Source organism: Gallinula chloropus (genome assembly GCF_964237585.1).
Source record: "Gallinula chloropus genome assembly, chromosome: 18".
NCBI classification, from domain to species: Eukaryota; Metazoa; Chordata; class Aves; order Gruiformes; family Rallidae; genus Gallinula; species Gallinula chloropus.
In genome coordinates this window covers 8,497,256-8,517,650 of record NC_140103.1, presented here as the reverse complement: position 1 = coordinate 8,517,650, position 20,395 = coordinate 8,497,256, and the positions used below count along the sequence as shown (strand labels likewise).

Below are 20,395 nucleotides of genomic sequence, written 5' to 3'. Positions count from 1 at the left end.
GACCAAGTGCCTGGCACCAGGGCTAAGGGATGCCTGCACCAAGGGATGTGTTAGGTGAAAACCAACAAGGAGCTCGAGCATCTGTAGGTCAGGAGGCTGGCAGCAGGTACAACTCACAGGGAAACCCCTTGGGGCAGCACAGCACTAAGCCAACTAAATCAGGGTCAACTGTGGTTAAGTGGGACAGAGCAACCCCCAAACTCTGCATGGAAGGAGGTGAAGCTGGGTGATACAGTCATCAGGGGAGACCTGGCTGCCCCAAGGGATTCAGATGCTCTTACTGGGTGCAGGTCAGGGTGTGGACATGTACAGAAGAGGCACCCTCCACTGATGGAGATGACCAGGAGACACTGCCCCTGGGCCACTGCTGTCCCCTCAACAGGTCCCCACCAACCAAGAATTGAGCAGCCCCAACCACCATGGCTTGGATTCCCATTGGTCCCTGCCCACCCAGCCCCTCCAGACACAGGGGTTGCCCCACTGCTGCTCTGCCTGCACCACTTACCCCATGGCCACTGAGTCAGACACCTCCACCCCAGCACTCTGCTTTGCTCAAAGCTAGCAACATACACCTCACGGAGCAGCTGGTTGCCTTCTCTGGTGCTTGGGACACCGATTAAAACCCACTTGGGGAGTAGAGGAGAGGGCACAGCCTGGCAATTAACCCCAGCCACTGCACAGCCTGTTACAGAGCAGCTGAGAGGACCGAGCTCCTGGCAGACCTGACCGTGTCCCTGCTCAGGATTCAGGCGAGGACACTTATTTTTGGAAGTCAGTCCAGCCTCTCTCCCTTTGCCCCTTGGCCCTCACCATCTTATCAGCAAGATGAGATTTAAAAAGCAGCAGTTTGAAAACTGAATGGGAAATGCATCCAGCAAGGTAGCACTCGCACAGACTGTAATTCCCCCAAAGCCATGGTTAGTGATGCTGGTGCCAGGGCAGGGATCTCATGCTTGGGCTCAGCCCAGGGCAAAACCTGCTCTTTCCAGGCCTGGCAGTGTGTCCCACCAAAGCATCCCCTGCTGCAGGATGAGCGTGCACAGTGCACAGCATTTGCAGGACAAGAGATGTGGCTGATCTGCTGGAAAGTACCCCCATTCCCTGTCACTGGCAGGAGCATGCAAATGGATTATTTATGAAGCATCTTTTTGTTTCCTTACGCATGCATCATCTAAACAGCCTTCCCACCCCAGTTTCACAGCTTTACTGCAGATCTCCTGTACCCTTCACCTTGACATCCCCTTTCTTTCTTCCCAATCTTTATTCATATCATCAACATAATTTAGCACCTCCTTGGGAGGCAAACTCATACTCTCGCTGGGCACACTGTGCCTGCCCCAAACCTTGTGTCTGCTTGGAGTTACTAGGCTAATGCAAAAAAGAAAGAAGAGAGGGGGAAGAAAGGAAAAGAAAAAGCCTCTATCAGAATAATTGGGCACAGCAAGTACACAATAGACCAGAGAACACTGGATTTTACCGTTATAAATCACCTTTCAATCCAGGGTCTTAAAGTGCTTTGCAAACATTAAATCACAAATCCCTCCTGAGTTAGATGACTATTATCCCCTTTTCATGAAAAGCCTGAATCACAGGTACCATGGCAGCTTTCACCATCCTGCAGCCAGAGTGGAGCTTCAGGAATTTGGATCCGGAAGCTCCCATCCCCACCCGTCCACATGGCTGCTTCTTTCCCCGTGATTAAGGAGAGGGGCACAGGAGCTTGTAACAGCAAAAAGCCCATTACAGCTCAATGAGTTTGAGCTTGGCTGCCCAAGAAGAGGGACCATGTGCTACAAGTCTCCTTCCCTGCCTCCTGCTCCCCGCTCGTTTCCATCACAGCACTAATTGTTGCCCTCTAGAACTGCCTGACGTTGGCTTTGACCAACTGAACTAAAACAACAGCTCTTCTGCTTGAGCAGAAATTGGATTTCCAGCTCAGCTCTTTATTGCTCATGGCCAGTTTGCTGCCAGGTTTGATGGGAGGCTGGTGGAAAAGCAGGTCCTTCCCTTGCTCTTTAAAGAGAGGGGCACGGCTCCCATTCTCCATCCCATCGCCTGCTCCTCAGACCACTGATGCTCCAGCAGTGGCACTCCCATGCTGCATTTAAACATAGGTCTGGAGGTAAACAGCTTCATGCCAGGCCTCTAAAACCACAAGCAAACATCTCCTCTGCAAGCCACTGCTAAGCAAAACAACCTCAAGGGATTCACCGTGGTTTCATACTTCTGTGCAAGAGGTGAGACAAAATGACCAAGTCATTCCTTGGCTATGGGGATACCTGTCTCCAAACCTGTCTCCATAACTCAGTGTCACACAAACCACACCACCTCAGACACTGGAGATGGGAGCTGTGCCTGGGCGAAGCCTGTGCCTTCCCTCCTCTCCTTGTCATCTCCAGGCTTCCAGGGAGCACAGACCTGCAAACCCTGGAACCAGTTGGTACAAAACACCAAACAGACTGGTATCAACATCCTTGAACAAGTGGAAGAAACCTGGAGGGAATGTAAGCCCCTCACAAACAGTTGATGGGACTCAGAAACCTCAAGAGCCTCAGCATCCAATGCAAGTCTTTGTTTGGGTCGTGCCAGGTCCAAAAAGCCCAAGAGTAAGGAGGTGGCACAGGTTGGCTGAGACCAAACTCATCCTTCCAGATTCCTAGTTTTACCCTGATAAATCCTCCATATATTGAAATAACCTCTCTATACCTCTAATTAAACATGTTTCTGTTGCATTTTGGATAGCTGCAACAGGGTGAGCAGGTGTCTGAGTGCTCAGCCAGGCTCTTTGAGGGGGAAGCCATGGCCCACAGGGGCTCCAGGAGGAGACAGACCCGGGGAGTGGGCAAAGCAGCAGGCAGGACACACAGTGAGGATGAAGAAGAAATTACTTCTTCCCCAATGGGGAAAAGTAACCCATTCCCCTGCCGCAATAGCCAAGGAGAGAGAAGTAGAAAGAAAAAGTAAACCACTCTGTTTTAGAGCAGAATCATACCTGAGACACTTCCTGCTAACGATCCGATTAATTAGACTGGAAGACAAGAGAAGTAGCCAGGACTGTGGTCAGAGGAACTCCTACCACCACCACCTTTCCCAGCCAGGATTTTTTCCCCTTTAACACCGGTGCCAATTAGCCCGGGTCCAGCCTCCCGGAGAAGACGCATGTCCCTCAGCAGACAGCTCGGAAACAGCTTGCTAAGCACCACGTTCCCCTGAAGATTTTGCACCTGCTGCAAGATGAAGATAAATTCAAAGCCACCAGTGTAAACACTCTGCAAACAGCCCCTCCAAACGCACCGTGTCTCCTTTGAAATATCATTTCCTCATGCAGTTAATTACTCACTGCTTTGTACACTTTCCCTTCCCCATCTAAAGGACAAGGGGGAGGGGGGAATAAAACCCAACAAAACTCCAAACTCGTTTCTTTTTAGAATTGCCAGCGATGCCTAAATTTAAGAAGCCCCCCAAAAATAAAAAGGTATGTTCAGAACACATATGGATTTACGAGCAGCACAAATATCCTGTGCTCTTGGTAATATGATGTTTCTAAATCAGGCTCATAAATACATGCTTGGGAGATTAGTCTATAAAAAAAATACACTTTAATTACCCCATCTTTATCAGCACACAGCCCATAGTGTTAGCCATATGTGGGTGTTAAGCACTGAGTGCTTTGCAATCTTCCCCGCTCAACCCCCCTGAAGATAACAGCATAATACGGAATGTTTGGAGGCTACTCGGATATTAAAATGTATTTCTACCACCCGAGGAAGATGGGGCTGGGGAAACTGAGCTGGGGAGAACAGCGAGTGCCTGAACTGCTTAGCAACGCATGGCGCAGACGCCAGCGCCCGGCCGCCGTGCCGCATGCACAAGTGCCCGGTGCGGGGTGAGACCGCAGCCCGTCTCGCATCCCCGGCATCCCCATGCTGCTCCCAGCACACGGCCGCTGCTGCCGGCGCGTCGGAGGAGTTGGGCGCTCCTAATGATGCTGCTTTATGTTCCAGCAGGGGCTCATTAATGCCGTACAACAGCGTTTCCAGGACACTCTCACACACAGAAACATCTCAAGGTGTTTTACAAGCGGGAGATCATGTCGAATCAAAGCAAACGCCAATTAAGACGAGCAGAGGTGTTGGCAGGCGGCTCTTGCCATGGAGTACCCCCACGCCTGGCTCCCCTCCCTGCCCTGCCCCTCGCCACAGCATCCCCACCCCTTCTATGTCAGGATGGTCCCTCTCACTCCAGACACATGGGATGAGATGGGGCATCCTCGTTACAGATAGACACAGCTCTCCGGGCCCAGGGTCCCAACAAGCCTTCATGGACCAATCTGCCCCAGAGCCACTTCTGGGGGATGGATGTTAATGCCACGACCCACCCCACCAAAGGCAGCATCTGAGTAGCACAGTGACAGCACAACCAGGCATTTCATTGCAAACTCTCTCCATGATGCCTGGCCTCAGCCTCTCCTCCAGCAGGCACCTTCTCCATCGCTGCCTTGAACTAATCCTGAGTGCTGGTGCTCACACCTCCAGTCTGGACCTTGGTCAGGGTTTGGGCATGGGGCTGTCTCCAGCTTCATCCCCAGAGCCAGCAAGATGTGGATCAGCCCCAAAGCAGCAGCTTCATTGTCCCCCAGAGAGACCCCTCTCACCCCTAAGGCAGCAGAGAGGGCACACATTAAGAAGGGACAGGGGACAGCAAGGGGGAAAGGCTACTGTGTGTTGCAGCAGAAGGGTGAGATCAGACACTTCTGGATTTATAGAGGAGTTGATCTTGCTAAGTGCATGCTGAATCAGATTAATACTATTAACATTCACAAATTACCCACTAGCAATTAGCCAAGATGTCCTCCAGTATGGTACAGGGCGGTGGCTACAGAAAAAGCAGCCCTGATCAGGGAGAGAAGGATGCCAAGGGTGGCACAGCCACTGTGGGGAGGTTGGGGCCAGGATGCCAGACCCTGTGGCAAGGTCAAGGATCCATCAGTTGAGCTTTGGTCAGCACCACAGCCAGCACTGCTCAACCCCAACTTGCACTCACGTTCCTCCAGCAGCCCGAGCCTTGGCCCTTTGTGTGCTCCTGGAGTTTTAATGCCCCATACACTAAACAGATGTATTCACATCCTATTTACACAGTTGCCCGTGGTGCTGCCCTTTTGCTCTAAAACACCACACCTGCAGCTTGTGGGGAGATGCAGCCAGCAAATTCAGTCATGAGGATGAGGATGAGGAAAGGGGGAAGCAGAGGGCAAGGAAGAGCCCTGAAGGCTGGGTAAGGAAGGGGCAAGGAAGGGTGGGGGGAACTGAGATGACTGAGGTGGCATGGGTTGAGACACTGGTCTTTGCTGACCCACCAGCCCCATCACTATGGGCAGGGTCTCCTGCTCACATCTCAGACCTCCTCCAGTGTAGCAGAAAGGGCAGAATTTGCACAAACCCAATTTGCTCTCCTGACTCTGATACTTTTTTGGGGTTTTTTTGCATTTCTCTGGGCATGGACAATTAAAATCAATGAAGTCAGTTTGGCTTTCATGTTCTCAGTGCTGAATCGGTTGAGATAAAATCACATTAAAGAAACAGCTACATATTTAAAGGCAGAGATTGCCTGCACTGGAATTTTCTTTCACACAAATCAATGGAAACACTTCTCCTGGAATTAAGGTCTGATTTTTTTGGTTTGTTTTGTTTTAAACCCCAGATGAGTCCCAATTTTACAATATACAAACATAAAGGCAAATCTGAGTGGAAGGTTTCACTTTAAGGAGGAGAGAAAGCAATTTCCAACACAGTGTAACAAAACCATTATTCCTACAGGAAAAAAAAAGGGGGGGAAATAATCATTATCTATGAAATGGCTCGTGTTGAGTCACAGCCCAGGGAGGATTGTGTTTGGCCAGTGAAGGCCAGTCAGATGGCTGAATTGGTTTTGGAGACAGGCCAGGGACCTGGATGGAGATGCCTTGCACCCTGTGAGCTGCCCATCACCGCTGGACCTCTGCTGTGCTGCCCTGCCCACTCCCCCATCACCATTCCACCAGCAAAGCCAGGCTGAGATGTCCAAAGCCAGACATGCCAAAAAAAGCCCCAACAACCAATCAACCAACAAAATAATTTTGTCTTTCCTTCCTTCCATTATTTTTTTGAATAGATGCAAAAGTGAGCAGCAAGGTGGGACTAGAAATTTCTGCTCTGCAACAGCTCCTCATGGATTGGGGTACATCCCTTCCATGACTCAGTTTCCCCCATAGCCAAGCAGCGTGCTAAGGCGAATGCAGCATCCACCACCCCCAGCCTCCTCCCACTTTCCCCTCTGCTCCTGCCAGGAGACAAATCCCTCGTGTCAGGGGCACGCCGAGCATCGGTGCCGAAACACGTCTTCATTTTCCAGCCGGTACTAACCCTCGCCCTCCTCCCGCCCGCATCCAGCCCCGTGTTTATGTTCTGCTTCCTGGGAAACAAGAGACTCGTTACCATGCGGAGGGCGACAGCAGAGCGATTAGTGAAATTTGTTACCCACATGCTCTGAACAAAATTAAATTAAAAGTGCTGCTTTGCTGTCAAGATAAGGGCCAAGCCGGAGAGATAATTTTTCACTCTCAAACACTCAATTACTCGCTGAGGCTGTATCAGATACAATCAAAAAATAAATAAATAAAGAGAAAGACCCACACTGCCTCCAGGAACAGATGTAAAAGCTGTTATCTCTAGCGCAGTCCGGGGAAGTTAAAGAGCCTGCGGCTGCCGCGGCACTGCAACCACTTTAATTGTGGACCCCGCTCCGCTCCCCCAGCTTACACTTGGCTTCCTGCAGCAGTCCTTCTCCCCAAAACCTCAGTACGCCACACAGAACCCCAGGCACTGGCAGAAGCACGCATGTATCCCCAATATCTAGTCACTGAGGACTTACGGGACCAAAGAGGCTACTGGAGCAGCTCCAGCCCAGCTTCCCCACACAGACGGAGCCTAACAGGGATGGAGAGGGCTGCTGGGTGGGTTTTATGTGCTGATGGAGTGCCTACTTGCTCTGGGACCAAAATAAACCATCATGCTGAAGCACCACGTTTGTTTGCTTGCTGCAAACAGCATCCATGGCAGAGCTTTTCAAAGCTGAGAAAGGTTGGGAAGTTACAGCATCCCTCATGGTCATCTGTGCAGGGGTGTGGGATGCCCAGGCCATGTGGGACCCTGGTTTGTTCACTCTGGGATGCTCTTCCCTGCCCTCACAAGGCACAGACAGACCCATTGCTCCCTCTTAACCAGTGTATGCAACCAAACCCATGTTTGTTTTAATCACCTTTTGTCTCCCACTTGATTCCCGACAGCATCTTCCCCACTTAGAAAGCCGCCGGCGTGATTAGACGAACGCGGTGCGGAGCCAGAGGGGGAGATTCCCCCAGGACCACAGCAGAGACGGGGTGACGCGCTGCTCGTGGTGTTCACTCACCCTGGCAGGGCCGGGGGGACAGGCAGAGCACAGGGAACGGTACCCAAATTTCATTCCGCATTTCATTTAGTTGCCCATGAAATAATAAGTGTCTGCTGCCTCCGGAGACAGGAGAGGATCAAAGCGAAGCTTCCTCATATGTAACAGACTCCGAATACCTAATATTCCCTTATAAAAGGCCTTGTTTTATACACCAAATACAGAGGCAGATCAAAGCTCAGCTTCTCATTTCTCTAACAGCCCTCAGAAGACTTTGCCAGCCAGCAAGGCGCACGCACACACACATACACACACACGCTCGCGCACGCGCGTGGCTGACACCAGTCCAAGGCACATAATTGGACTCTGCTAATTCGTCTAAACCATCGCTGCCTGCCATGGAAACAGCCGGGTGCCTTGTTCGGGGAGACCTCGGCTGAGGAGCATCCCAAAAGCACATCCTCCCTTCCCTGGAGGGTTGGGGACCTCTCCTGGGATGGGAACGTACCCCTGATTGAAAGCTATGCATGACAATGCGATGGGTATCTCCTGCATTTCTTTTAACAAGCTGTAATAGAGATGATGTGGAGAGGAGTGAAGCCACCCCAGACCCAAGTGTCTCAGGGTGGTCCAGCCGGGCTGCAGATGCTAGAGGCTGCTTTGAAGAGCAGCAGCCTGCTGTAGAGGTCCGATGAGAGATCCCAGCTGGGTCTGTGTGCTGGGTGCCCTTCAGAACCTCTCCACCATCACAGCATCACTTTGCACTTGCACCCAGTGCTCCACTTTGTATCTGGGTTTCCAGCAACTCTCTGTACCTGGCCTTTCGGCCTGATGTGGGAAGTGACATCAGCCCCAGGGGCTTAGCAGCAGTCGCAGGGACCCCAGACAGGTGCCAGGGCTCAGACAACGGCCAGGCTGCACAACAAGCCAGAGGGTTTCCAGGTCTCCAAGACGAATGGGGGCCAATACGCTCAGCTCCTCGCTGAGGTCTCCATATGATGCCATCACTTTCCCTGCCTCAGTTTCCCCTGAAATCATCTGCCCTGAAGACATGATGGGATACCGATTTAGTCTTCATTTAGCCCCTTGGAGAGCTTCTTCTAGAAAGGGCTTTGAAAGAGCTGGAACTGTCCTACAGAGCAGCTGCTCCGCAGCCCGAGAACACAGATGAAGGTGGGAGAGCCTCCCCTCTCCCCACCAGTGAGCTACAGGGGCTCATTAGACTCACAGAGTCCTTGAGCAAAGCGCAGGGGCCAGCCCACCACTGCAGGAAGCCTGCCACGGCATTGGAGTTACCCTGCCACATCTTTTTTCTTCCCCCCTGTCCCCATCCTTACAGATACCTGAAGAGCCACCGGGCAGGCACTATATGCAGCCTGGGAGCTGAGGGTTGCAAGGTCAGACCCCGAGCTGAAGAGGTTGTCCTGGGCAGGAGGCAACCACCAGCACAGAGCGAGGGGGATGGCATGGGAGCAACTCACCACGCAAGCACGGTTTGTGCACGGGGCTCTGCCTCCCCGGTTTGGGGGGGTGGGGCATGTTTTGCTACTAATATTTTCCTGTTGAACACAGAGGGGGACCTGACTGAACACATCCCACGCTGCTCAGGGGAAGAGAGGAGCCGAGTAAGTATCAAAGCTTGATATCGCCCGTGATGGGCAGCTGGGGACGTGGATTAGCAGCTCTACAGCACTGGCAGTTCTCTCTCACGGAGACTTTAGCAGCGGTGAAAGGTGTGATGACTGACAGCCTCGCAGACAGGAGCCAGCCACACGCCATGGCCAGCATAAGATGGGGTGCCCAGGCTTCCAGATCCTCCCAGAGCACTGGGGAAGGGGAGAGACAACCCTCTGAGCTAGCAGAACCCTGCAGCACCCAAAGCTGTCGTGAACAGCTTGAAAAAAACCCTAATTTCTGGAAATCTCATGGAGTTAGTAATGAAGGTCAGTAGGAAAGAGCAAACTGGCCAGCCCTGGCCCCCACTGAGGGACCCTCCAGCCACCCAGCATGGAGCTCCACATTGCCCAACAGCCTCTCTCAGGACATCTTTCACTTAGAAAAGCAAGAATCCAAATTCCAGCTCTCTTGGGACTGAAAACCAACCCTGCCATCCAGAGCAGCGGCCACACTGATCCTCCAAAAAGAAGCAGAGAGCTGGCACAGGCACAGGGCTGTGGTGGAGACGGTTGGTGTGCTTTAACCTGGCAGCTAGAAGAGTCACATGGCCATTCACTCACTCGCTTTCTTCTGCAGCACAAAGTGGGAGAGAATGGAAAAGGCAAAGAAAAGTAAATTCGTAGGTTAGAGATAAAGACAGTTTAGTGGGACAGGAAGGGAAGATGGTGGTAACGATATTAATGATAAAACATACAAAGCAAGTGATGAACAGCACATTTCTCACCACCCAAAGCCAATGCTCAGCTACTTCCCAAGCTGTCTCACCTTCCCACTGACCCCTCATATCACCAGGTCTGCCCCCCAGCATTCCCCCAGGTTATCACCAGGTCTGCAGCTCTGTTATATACAGAACATGATGTATGGTATGTAAGAACCTGTTGATCAGTTAGGTCAGCTGTCCTGGCCATGTCCCTCCCAGCTTCTTGTGTATCCCCAGCCCCCTTGTTGGCGGGGCACTGTGAGAAGCTGAGATGTCCTTGACTGCTTGGCAACAACTAAAACATCAGTGTGTTATTGACAGCATTCTCAGCCTGGATCCCAAACGCAGCACTATAGTGGCTGCTAGAAATAAATCACTATCCCAGCTGAACCTAGGGCAACAGGTACTCACAGAACACTTGCTGGCATGACCCAGCTCCCCAGAGACACCAGTGACCAGCACTGCCTCGCCCAGCTCAAACCTGGAGCGAGCTCAACAGCAGAGGAGCACCATGGCGTGTGACTGGAGATTTGCCTTAATAACTGTGGGGCAGAACCAACCCCCCCACACACCCTTTCTTCTTTCTCAATCACCATACTTCTCTCCCTCAATCATCCCAACAACTGCCAAATCTCATCAGCACACAACAAAGTGAACTCCACCAAATTCCACCTGTCAGGAACAGGTATCTGCTATGCACCCAGGCCCAGAGTCAACTGAAGGACAAAGTGTGAGGTGGCTCAAACCCACTCAAACTTTTGAGGACCCTCAGGATGCCATACTGGGTATAGGTCCCACTGCCAGGTGGAAGGTGTGGCTGTCCCAAGGACTTATTGACTATGCAATGAGACAACACTGTAAAAGGGAAACACCAAAGATGGGGAGGAATGTTCCCCCATCAGACCTGAAGATTTTGGACTGATGGGATGCTGCAGCTCCCTGGTGGTAGCTATCATACTCTCTCACTCTAACTTTTCCACTCTTTTCTCTTTCTTTCCCCTTCTCTTGCACACTTGTGACTTGACAGTTGACTCTGTTTTGAGTCTCAATTCTATTCCTGAGGATTGCAAAGACCTGGTCACAATAAAACACCTAATTGGACCTCACTCAGGGCTTAAGCCCAGCCAACCCCAGCCACCCAGAGTAATCTGAGGTCAGTTGGAATATAAGGGGGTTTAATCTCTGCCAAATTAGTCTATTTGGTTGTGGACTGTGACACAGGGCCATGGGAAAGTCTCTTCTGTCCTATTTCCAACACTGTCCTCTCCTCTAACTTCTCTGAAGACTTTCCAAAGATGGGGAACATAGATACCAGGGAATCCCACAGGACCAGAAGCTGAGAAGATGGGTGGTACGGTGTGCTAGGACCACAGAAGATGATGCCTGAGCCCCACACAGATCAGATTTACTTTTCCTTATATTCCAGCAGTGAAAACCAGGTATCACCAGGTCTGCTGCTCCTGAGCTATCAGAACAAGTTCTCCTTCACTTGATATTCACAGGAGACAAAGCCCATGACCACTTCAATAGCTGTCTTTGACAAAGCTCAAAGCAAACCCAAACCTACATGACACCTAAGTGGAAACTTGCCCTCGCATCGGCTGGGATCAATGCCTTGACAGTATCAGTAATGATGCTTAGTCCTGCAAAACCTAATTCGAGGAGAGAAATCCCAAGGAATCTCTCTCCTTGGACCTGATAACTATCTCACTGTACCTGCAATGACACGCAACCACGGTTGAAATCAATAGAGGAACATCATTGTAAGAATTAACTGTATCTGACGATGTATCCTTCTCTATTAGAGTTATGATCTCGTCCAATTATGGATCTTTGCTCAACTGGTAATTATGAGTTTGATACTGTGACTTCCTACTAAGCTATTGCTTTCCTTCCACGAGGGAGAGAAGAGTCAATGAAAGGATAATGGAAAATTCCTTTCAAGGACACAGTGATGGCAAAATTTAGCAAGACAGGAGGGGAAATACAATGGGGACTTTACACAAGACAATTCCCTCGGTCAGCCACCACTGAACACGAACAAACCAGGTTCCCACAGCATCACTCAAACACTAACGTAGATCTAACAGGCAGCATTGTGAAACAGTGCAAAGCAGCTCTTCCTCCTGAATTCCCTTCAAACCAGCCATCAAAGCTGCCCAGGTGAACAACAGCTTATTCAAAGAAAAAGAAAGGAATTCTTCCCATTTATCTATTCCTTTATGTCTGCTCTACAAGGAAGCTTAAACAAACAACCCAAAGCCAACATATATGTCAATAAGAATATCTTTGTACCCAGCATCCAGCATGAGAATGTTTCGAGAGACTGACAGAGCACTTGACCCCACGGGGAATGGCGTCAAGGCAGAGGGAAAGCAAAGATTTATCTGCCTTTCATTAAAACATGCTTTTCCATGCCCTGCTTGTGCACCACCTCCCCCTTCCCTTGGGGCAGCTGGGAAAAAAACCCCATCCCGAAGTTCAGTGACTTTTCCAAAGTACCCAAGGACTTTCACACCCTGTATTTCAGAATAAATCATTGCAAAAAAGCTCCTTCAGCACTTGGGAAATTCTCCCTCTGCACCAGTGGCTTCTCAGGACCGTTTCTCCCATCCCCATTTGGAACACAATCAATTTCTTCTTTCTCTCAAGTGTCGTTTTTCCCCTTAACACTGTTACCTTGGTACTGCAACAGGTAACTTCAACTCACAAATCCTCTCCTTGCTTTTCATCACGAGCTCATTTGAGACTTGGTGAGAATTTCTTGTGGTTCTAAAACATGTGGAAGTGGGGAAAAAAAAAAGGAAAAGGGAAAAAACCACCCCAGAATGCCCTGCCTTTCGGCAGGAGCAAACTGCAATACACCCCTGTGCACGTGTGTGTTTATTCCCACGTGTGATCATCAAGCTGATCAGAGGTGTTGGAGGTAATTTCACATTCAAATAAACACATTGCTAGCATTTATGGGAATGCCTAATCATTGAAACAAATGGGGCCGCGCTTGCTGCGCTGGGCGCAGGCATCTATCTGGCGTGCTGCGCTCTGCCGATGCCCGGCTTAATAGAGAAAACAAATGGAGAGAGCAGACCCACTGTGCAATTTTTAAATTGCTTCCCAACGTAGTTATTTTCTGGCAGCGATTTTTCAAATGCAGCAGCAGCAGCAAGCAAGGTTCGCCCTGTCCTCCACCAAAGAGCTCGGCCCGAGGATCTCCAGCAAAAACCATCTGCGTGATGTGACCGGAGGAAACGGAGATGCTGGTTTCAAACTGCAGATGGTATTTCAGTTTCTGAACTCTTCTAACTCACGACAGAGTCTGAAGGGACTCCGGTCGACAAATCCCTGCCCCAACCCTCATTTTGAATTTGTTCCTTTTAATTGCCTTTGTGCTGAGAGGAAGGCTGGGAAATTTCCATCTGATGGATGTTTTGCACAGGAAATAAAGAGTAGAAAATAGGAATTCGGAGCAAGGAATTGCTAAGGTGACCATCCTTACAGCTGCACTGGAGTCAGGATAATGACAGACATGGTCACCATGTGCCAGTACACACAGTGCCAGGGCAGGTGTAATGGAATGGATACTAGAAACAATGAAAGAAACCCAGAACCTCAGTGACATCCCCAGGAAATGCCACCGATGGCTCCTACACAGTCCTGCATCACACAAACATCACGCCTTGGGATACCTCTACCCCTTCAGACTGGTATTGTGTCCTTACCTGGATTCACACAGCACCAGAAAGCATCACTCATGGATACGGTCCAGATGCTCACCCCTCCCCATCCCTTACTCCCACGTGCATCACTGGTGCCTATGTCATTCTGTACCTTTGCTCCGCCTCCGGCTCCGATACTGCTCGGTGTAGAAGGTCAGCTGGGTTTCATCATCTGCCTCTGAGCCGGAGTTTCCTTTGGCACGTCCAAACCCGATCCCACCTGCAGGCAATGGAGAGGAAAAAATCAGTGCTGTCCACTGGGACCCACGGCAGTGGGGGGAGCTGTGAACTGCTTGACAGAGCTGCAGGATTTGGCTGGCGTCCACCACTCCCAGCCCAGATGCTCTGCTTGAGGTCAGCAGAAACGACTGGTGACTTTTGCCACTCATAATTTGCTGGTTCCTTATTGCCCTCATCAAGAATCAAGACTCCACAGTGCCAACTGTGCTGTGAATGTAAAGGGACACTTCCTACCCCCAGGGATGTATTTTTACAAGAGTATTGCAATGTATTTACAGAGAAAACTTCTGGATGCTGAAGCTGCTCTCCCCAAGGACGCCTACATGGTGAATTTTAGGTGTTTGCTTCATAGCAAGCTCAGCAGAGAAGAGCAGTGTACAGCATTTGGGGGCACTCAGGACCCCGCTGCATGGTGAGGGTCTGGCTTCCCTCCTTCAGCACCCACTTTGGCCTGTCTGCTGCTCCACCAGCTCTCCACGACAGCCAGCAGCATGCATCCCTACAGCATGCATCCCTACAGCAGTCAGTACCAAGGGCCACAGCCAAGGAGGAGCAGGGCTGGCCCCCAGTTTATCCCACATCTCTCTCCTGGAGCTGGGGACAGTGCAGGATGCGGGAGGAGCCTGGCTCACTCCAGCAGCTGGAGTGGTGGAGGCTTAAAGAGCAACACAGACTCTAACTGGCAGAAGTCCTTCAATCCTCACAGAGCTTAAAGCAAAGAGGCCTCTGGGGGTTGACAGTGGCCCTTTAAACTGCCATTAAAATATTTTACTGTTTTTAAAAAATCCTTTATTCTAGGCAGAAGCACAATTTCCCCACTTCTTGGCAGGAGAACAGAAAACGAGCTGTACCTTCTGCCCTCTGAAACCCTTAATCACCACAATGAGAGGTGGCTGGCAGGAGAAGAGGGACACAGGGAGCTCGGCACGTGGCTCCTGCCCCATCCGTGCCCCACCTGGCTGTGCAGTGCCCTCAGGGAGGTGCATGAGAGGGGTAGAAAAAGCTCTGCCAGCTTCTTTACCCCTGAAAGCAGTAGGAGGGGTCAGTGCTTGCACACAGAAGTGTATGGTGCTTGGACAGGGGGGCTTAGTGGGGTTTACAGACTCACACCCCAAACCACAACCCACCCCCAGCCTCTTTTCAGACCCTGCTATTACAGCAAACAACTGATGTCACGATACACCCGCACCAGGGACCGTGGTGCTGAAGGGCAGCACAGAGTGGTAAAACCAATAAGGCTTATTCACATCAGTGAGGAAAATCTTAATTAACCTGGGCTCCTAACACAGGCCCTTGGGCGACCAGCCAGGACTACAGCTCTGCTGCTGAGCCCTTCTGCTGTGGATGATGCCTGGAGCTGGGAGACAGACACCAGCTACGGGAGGATCCCCCCACCCCCACCATCCCGGAGCTCAACAGACCCATCTCCTCTTCCCAGGAGTGGGACTTGGATGCTGCCTGCACAAGCAGGATATGGCACATCCCTCTGCCACCTTCCCATGAGCCCGACCTGGTCCCTTTTGTGTGGGCAGATGGCTGGGGGATGGACAGAGACAGTCATCTCTGGTGCTCACTCTGCTCTCACACCCCACTGAGATGTCCAGGCAGCCGGCACAGGCACCAGCCGCTCCACCAGCCACCATCCCAGCCCCCTCCGGCCGCACCGCGTTTGTTTGCCGGCTGCGTCTCTGTGATGGATGGCGCTGACATGTTAAATTACTCAGGCTGGATGTCTTCGGAGAGCTGGTGACAGCGATATTGCATTTTCTGATTACCCAGCACTGCGCAGGATGTATAAATACAGGAGTTGGGAGACCCAGCGCAGGTCCCCAGCCTGCAGCGGAAATGTCTCCCCTGACCCAACACACCATGGCAGAGGTCAGCCTGGAAACACACACCCAGGGCAGAGAAACGGCTGTGAGGGATGTGCTTTTACCTCTTCATGCTATCAAGGATGCCAGAATGCATCTTGGCAGCTGTTTCAGGGGTCCCAGAGCCCAGTCGAGGCAGACTGTAAGATGCAGGAATGCTGATCCTCAACTGATCACACAGTGAACTTGATTCCACATTAAACTGGCCCCAAACTCTTGTCAAAGCATCCCTAGGAGATGTTCATGCTTGGGACAATATCTCCTGCATCAGCTGACCTCGGTGGCAGCTGCTTGCTGGGGTAATGGGATTGAGGATGCCCACAGCAGAGAGCATCTCTGTGCAGCTGCCGATGGGGCTGAAGAGGGAGAGTACCCAACTACAACCAGGCAGCCCTGCTGGGTCAGCACTCCTGTTCTCTTTAACAAGGAGGAGAAAATCACCAAGTAATAGAAAAGAAAAAGATCCAAATCGTCGCAAGTGATTACAAAGCAGAGTGAGGTGCCTGAAAGAGAGAGGACAGGGAAACAGCAACTTTGCAGCACTGAGTACTGGGACGCACAGCAACTCTCCACAATGGCTCTCCCCCAAGGAGATACACCCCCTTTACACCCAGTTTACTCCTATTTAGATTTGAGAAAAAATAAAGCTCCCCCCTCTTCTCCCGCATCCCCGTCTCCTGCCCCACTGCCTGGGAACCTGGCATCAAGGAAGATGCTCTCATCTCTAATCCTGTTTGCAGATTTACAAACTCGTTAATGCGTTCAAATAGATGGCAGCTCAGCTGTGTGCCGGGGCAGGGCACTCGTTTTGTGCCCGACATTAATTTAGCAGGGAGCAAGGCGGGGTGCCAAGGCAAACACCACTCGTTAAGGTGTAATTAAAGATGGTAGCATGAATGGTAAGTGGGGACTAGGGAAATAAAATTCATGAATTAGAGCCTCCATCATCCCCAAAGACTTTTTGTTAGCTAAGGCCATGTGTATTTTTTAAAGGTGTTTTTTAATCGTTAAAAAATAAGAGGGAAAAAAAAAAGCCACCCTGACATTTTAAATCCCTTCCCCAAAGCCAGGAGGTTACAGAGAATCTCAGGGCAACAACTGCCAATACAAAACAAATCAAAGCTGAGTTAAAATAAAGCACTAAGTAACAGAGGCTATTTGGACAGCTCCCGTCTGAGGCCAGGCTGACCTCAGATAATTCCTCTAAGCTGGATGCTACAGCAGAAGTGAGAGACAGTATTTGTCCCCAGCAGAACCCCCCACGCTGATGTCCATGCATCCTCTCACCCTCACAGCCCCACTTTCAATGCAAAAGGATTCTCTGCATCCCTCCTTTCCCCCCCTAAAAAGGGCCAAACCCTGTATACCCCACAGCATTAAAGACCCACAACTTCCCCGCCCTGCAGTCTGCGGCACCATTCCGCAAGCCCCTCTGCTCCCAGGCTTCCCAGTTAAAACCAGATGAGTTCTCCCCTCCCCACCTCCCCAGCACTGCAGAGAGGTCTGATCACTGAGGGCTGGCAGGCGATGCAGAGCTATACAATTAGCTAAGTGGAAATTTTCAGTTTAATTAACTTACCCCCCAAAAGAGCACCAGCTAACTGAAAAACCAAATGTGGCCAGAGAAAGGTAAATTAGATGTGGTTTTAGGGAGGAAAAAAATACACAAACATTTTCTTTTGAAATGTATCCAGTCAACACATGGAAAAAAAAAAAAAAAACCAAACAATAAAGAACAAAGCCCTGTAAAAGGGAAGTGTTCTGAGCTGGTTTGTCACCACAGCAAGGCTACATACACACAAACACTGGCTTCATCTGGGGAAAATTCCTCTTCTTCACTGACCTTCCCTTTCCTTTCTGCCTGTGCCCAAAAATCCACACCGGGGTGGGTGGTACAACAACTGGGTGATGGAACCACCACAGAAAACTGGGATCATGCTGATTCCAGATGCCAAGTAGGAAGGGTTTTACTTCCACCAAGGACCAACTCAAGTCGCTGGACATGATGCTTGGACTCGGATGAGGTGAAAGATCACAGCTGAACCCCAAAACAGCCTCAGCAGCAAACCATGATGCTCTATGGGCACAGCAGGACAGGTGGATGAGGTTAGGCGGGAGGCAAAGGTGTCTTGGAAAATGCAGGGACCATGGCGAGCCCCTCCCTGGGGTAACTTTGGGTACCCTATGGCACAGCCAAGACCTCTGAAACCCGTAAAGCCACAGCACGGACGTACAGCACATCCGCCTCAGGCCGCAGGATCTATTAATCGCTCATTGACTCTCAAAGCCAGGGTGCTTTTAAAGGTCTGCCCCAGGAGAGGGCACCAGACCCCCTCTCTGCACAAACCGGCCTCCCCCAAGGCCACCTCCCAGCCCTGCCCCCCCGACATACATCCAGCCCTTGGGGTGGGCACACAGTCCAAACCCAAGTCTTCGCTGTCTCTCCCCGCGTTTCCCAAGGGTGCCGCTTCCCAGTTTCAGCTCTGCTCCCATGTAGCCAGCTTGGGATGCTCTGGGTACCAGCCCGGCTGCATTCTGGGAACTAGTAAATCCAGATCCTCTGGGACACAGCATCCTTCCCTCCCGCACTGCCAGCCCTCAGCAGACACATCCTCCTTCCAGCCCACCCATCCTGCACCTCGGCTCTTCCCATCCTCCCTCTCCCTCTATAATTTATAAAATCTAAACGCGCCTCACTGGCTAGAAGTGTTGGGGGAGAAAGTTCGTATGAAAAAGGCATTAGACAAAATAAAGTCATATGGTACTGGAAGTGGGTAGGGCAGCAGTGGGGCTGGCTTTTTTTATAAAGTCCATCTTCTCAGCAAAATGCAACCTTTCCCTGCGCCATTAGAAACACATAGCACAGAATCCGATTTAATGGCAAGCTATAGGCAGCGGTCTAAATGCACTTAGGGCAGAGAACAAGCAGAGGAAAAGCTCAGCCCAGATCTGGTTTTGTTGGGTTGGGACAGCAGGTTGGCTGTTTTCTGGTTTGCTTTACCCTGTCCTTCTGCAGGAGCAACTCTCAGAGCCTTTCCGTGAAGGAAATCCTTCTGCCGTGCGGCGGTTCCTGCAGGGAGAGCGCTTCAGCTGTAGGGCTCTGATGAGGTTAAGCATTAATTAAATCGAACTGCGAGAAAATAATTACACACATGCATCCGTCAGGCCGACTTGTCACTACCCAGTAACAAAGTTGGATGCAAACTCCATCAGCGGAACTGTCACACGGCTGTTAGGAGGAAATAAATGCATCCCAAACGGACAATTTCATTTAGGGGGAGGAAAAAAAAACACCACCCTCCAACCCATGGATTGCAAAGGATTAATGAGGCGAAGGGTTTGTGTTTGCAATTGGATGTAAAAAGCAAACATCGTGAGTTGTGATATCATCGTTTAACCTTAATGTGCAGCCGCGCTCCAACCGCTCGCCCGCCGGAGGGACAATTAACCGCAGGCTGTAAAAACAGACCCTCTGGCACGGGGAAAGGCATGGAGACAGCGCCCGGCCGTGGTGTCTGCAAGCAGAAAGGCATTTCAATTGAGAGGAAAAGAGGACGGGATGGGGCTGTGAGGAGTGAGATCTCCACTGGAGATGCTGGAACTGGGCTGCTTTGTGGGGCTGCTCACTGGTTTCTGATGGCTGAGACCTCAAAATCTTTTTATTCCTAGGGTAGGCTGGTGAGGGGTCCCAAAGTGGTGACACTCCAGGTCACCGTTCCCTCCTGAAGCCCATGGGCTGTGTTATGCCATGGGCAATTAGGGCCAGACACAGATCCCCACCACCTCCAGCACACACAACTGTCCGTGGAAGAGCTGCCAGGAGGAACAGAGATCCAAGAAAACCACAGTAGATTGGATGCCAGTGCACTGGAGACCCATCCTGCTCCTGGTGCAGGCGAGGCAACTGCTACAGCAGCACCTTCCCATCTGCCCTGGGCTCTTTCCTTCCAGCCATCCTCTGTGCTTCTACCAGAGCTGAGCTGCACAGCAAGGGGATGCAGTGAGACATCCCCACCTGCCTTGAGGCACCTTTGGGACTACTGCAACCAACTCAGGACCAGAGCAGTAAAAGGTGCCAGTGCTCAGCTCTTCTCCATCACCCCCAAGGCCTCAGGAGACAGGTGAGAGCGCCAGGCATGGGGGGAGGTCCTGTGGCCATGCAACTAGATGTGCTCTAGTTCCCAGGGGTCCCTGCCCCTCCAGGAGCAGAGGGAATGGCACAAGAGCCCCAAGGGAGACAATCTGCTTTCTCCAACATGGGTCTGGCCAAGCCTGCTGCTGGGGACCTTCTGGGCAAGCCAAATTTGGTTGCCTGTTGCTGAGGACTGCCTGTGCTGGTGGCCATGGGAGGGAGAGAGGGAGAGAGAGAGGAGTGGAGGGTGACCAGTGACCTTGCACGCACCACGAGCAGGTTTCTAAGTGGGGCACAGGAGCCAGAGAGGAAATTCAGCTCCTCATCCCAAGCAGAGATGTTGGGCACGAGCTGGTTTCCAGTCCTGGTATAGAGGAGACAAGTCTGGGCAGAAATGGAGGGGAATGAAGGGTGCTGCTGTCCTGGTACCCACTGACTATTCCTGTGGGGCAGAGGGACCCTGGGGGCAGGGGTCACCAGGAGAAGGTTGGGAAGACCTCCTGCTTGGGGCATGCTCTGGGATTTACAGAGAGGCAGGGGACCTCCAGCCTGAGGAGGTAAGAAATGGAGGTCGTATGTCCCCAGAGACGGGGGACAAGCCAGGCTGTTTGGGGCCACACTCTGCTCCCACACA

At 51.3% G+C, this 20,395-nt stretch overlaps 1 protein-coding gene across 1 annotated transcript in view; it reads right to left on the bottom strand.

Moving 5' to 3' along the window:
• ASTN2 (astrotactin 2) overlaps positions 1-20,395 on the bottom strand; it is a gene marked incomplete at its 5' end in the record, with an annotated part of 343,253 nt that overhangs the window by 215,073 nt on the left and 107,785 nt on the right. Inside the window, one exon of the mRNA XM_084272571.1 lies at positions 13,631-13,738. Coding sequence (XP_084128697.1) covers positions 13,631-13,738 — 108 coding nt within the window. The remainder of the gene's footprint in view (positions 1-13,630; positions 13,739-20,395) is intronic.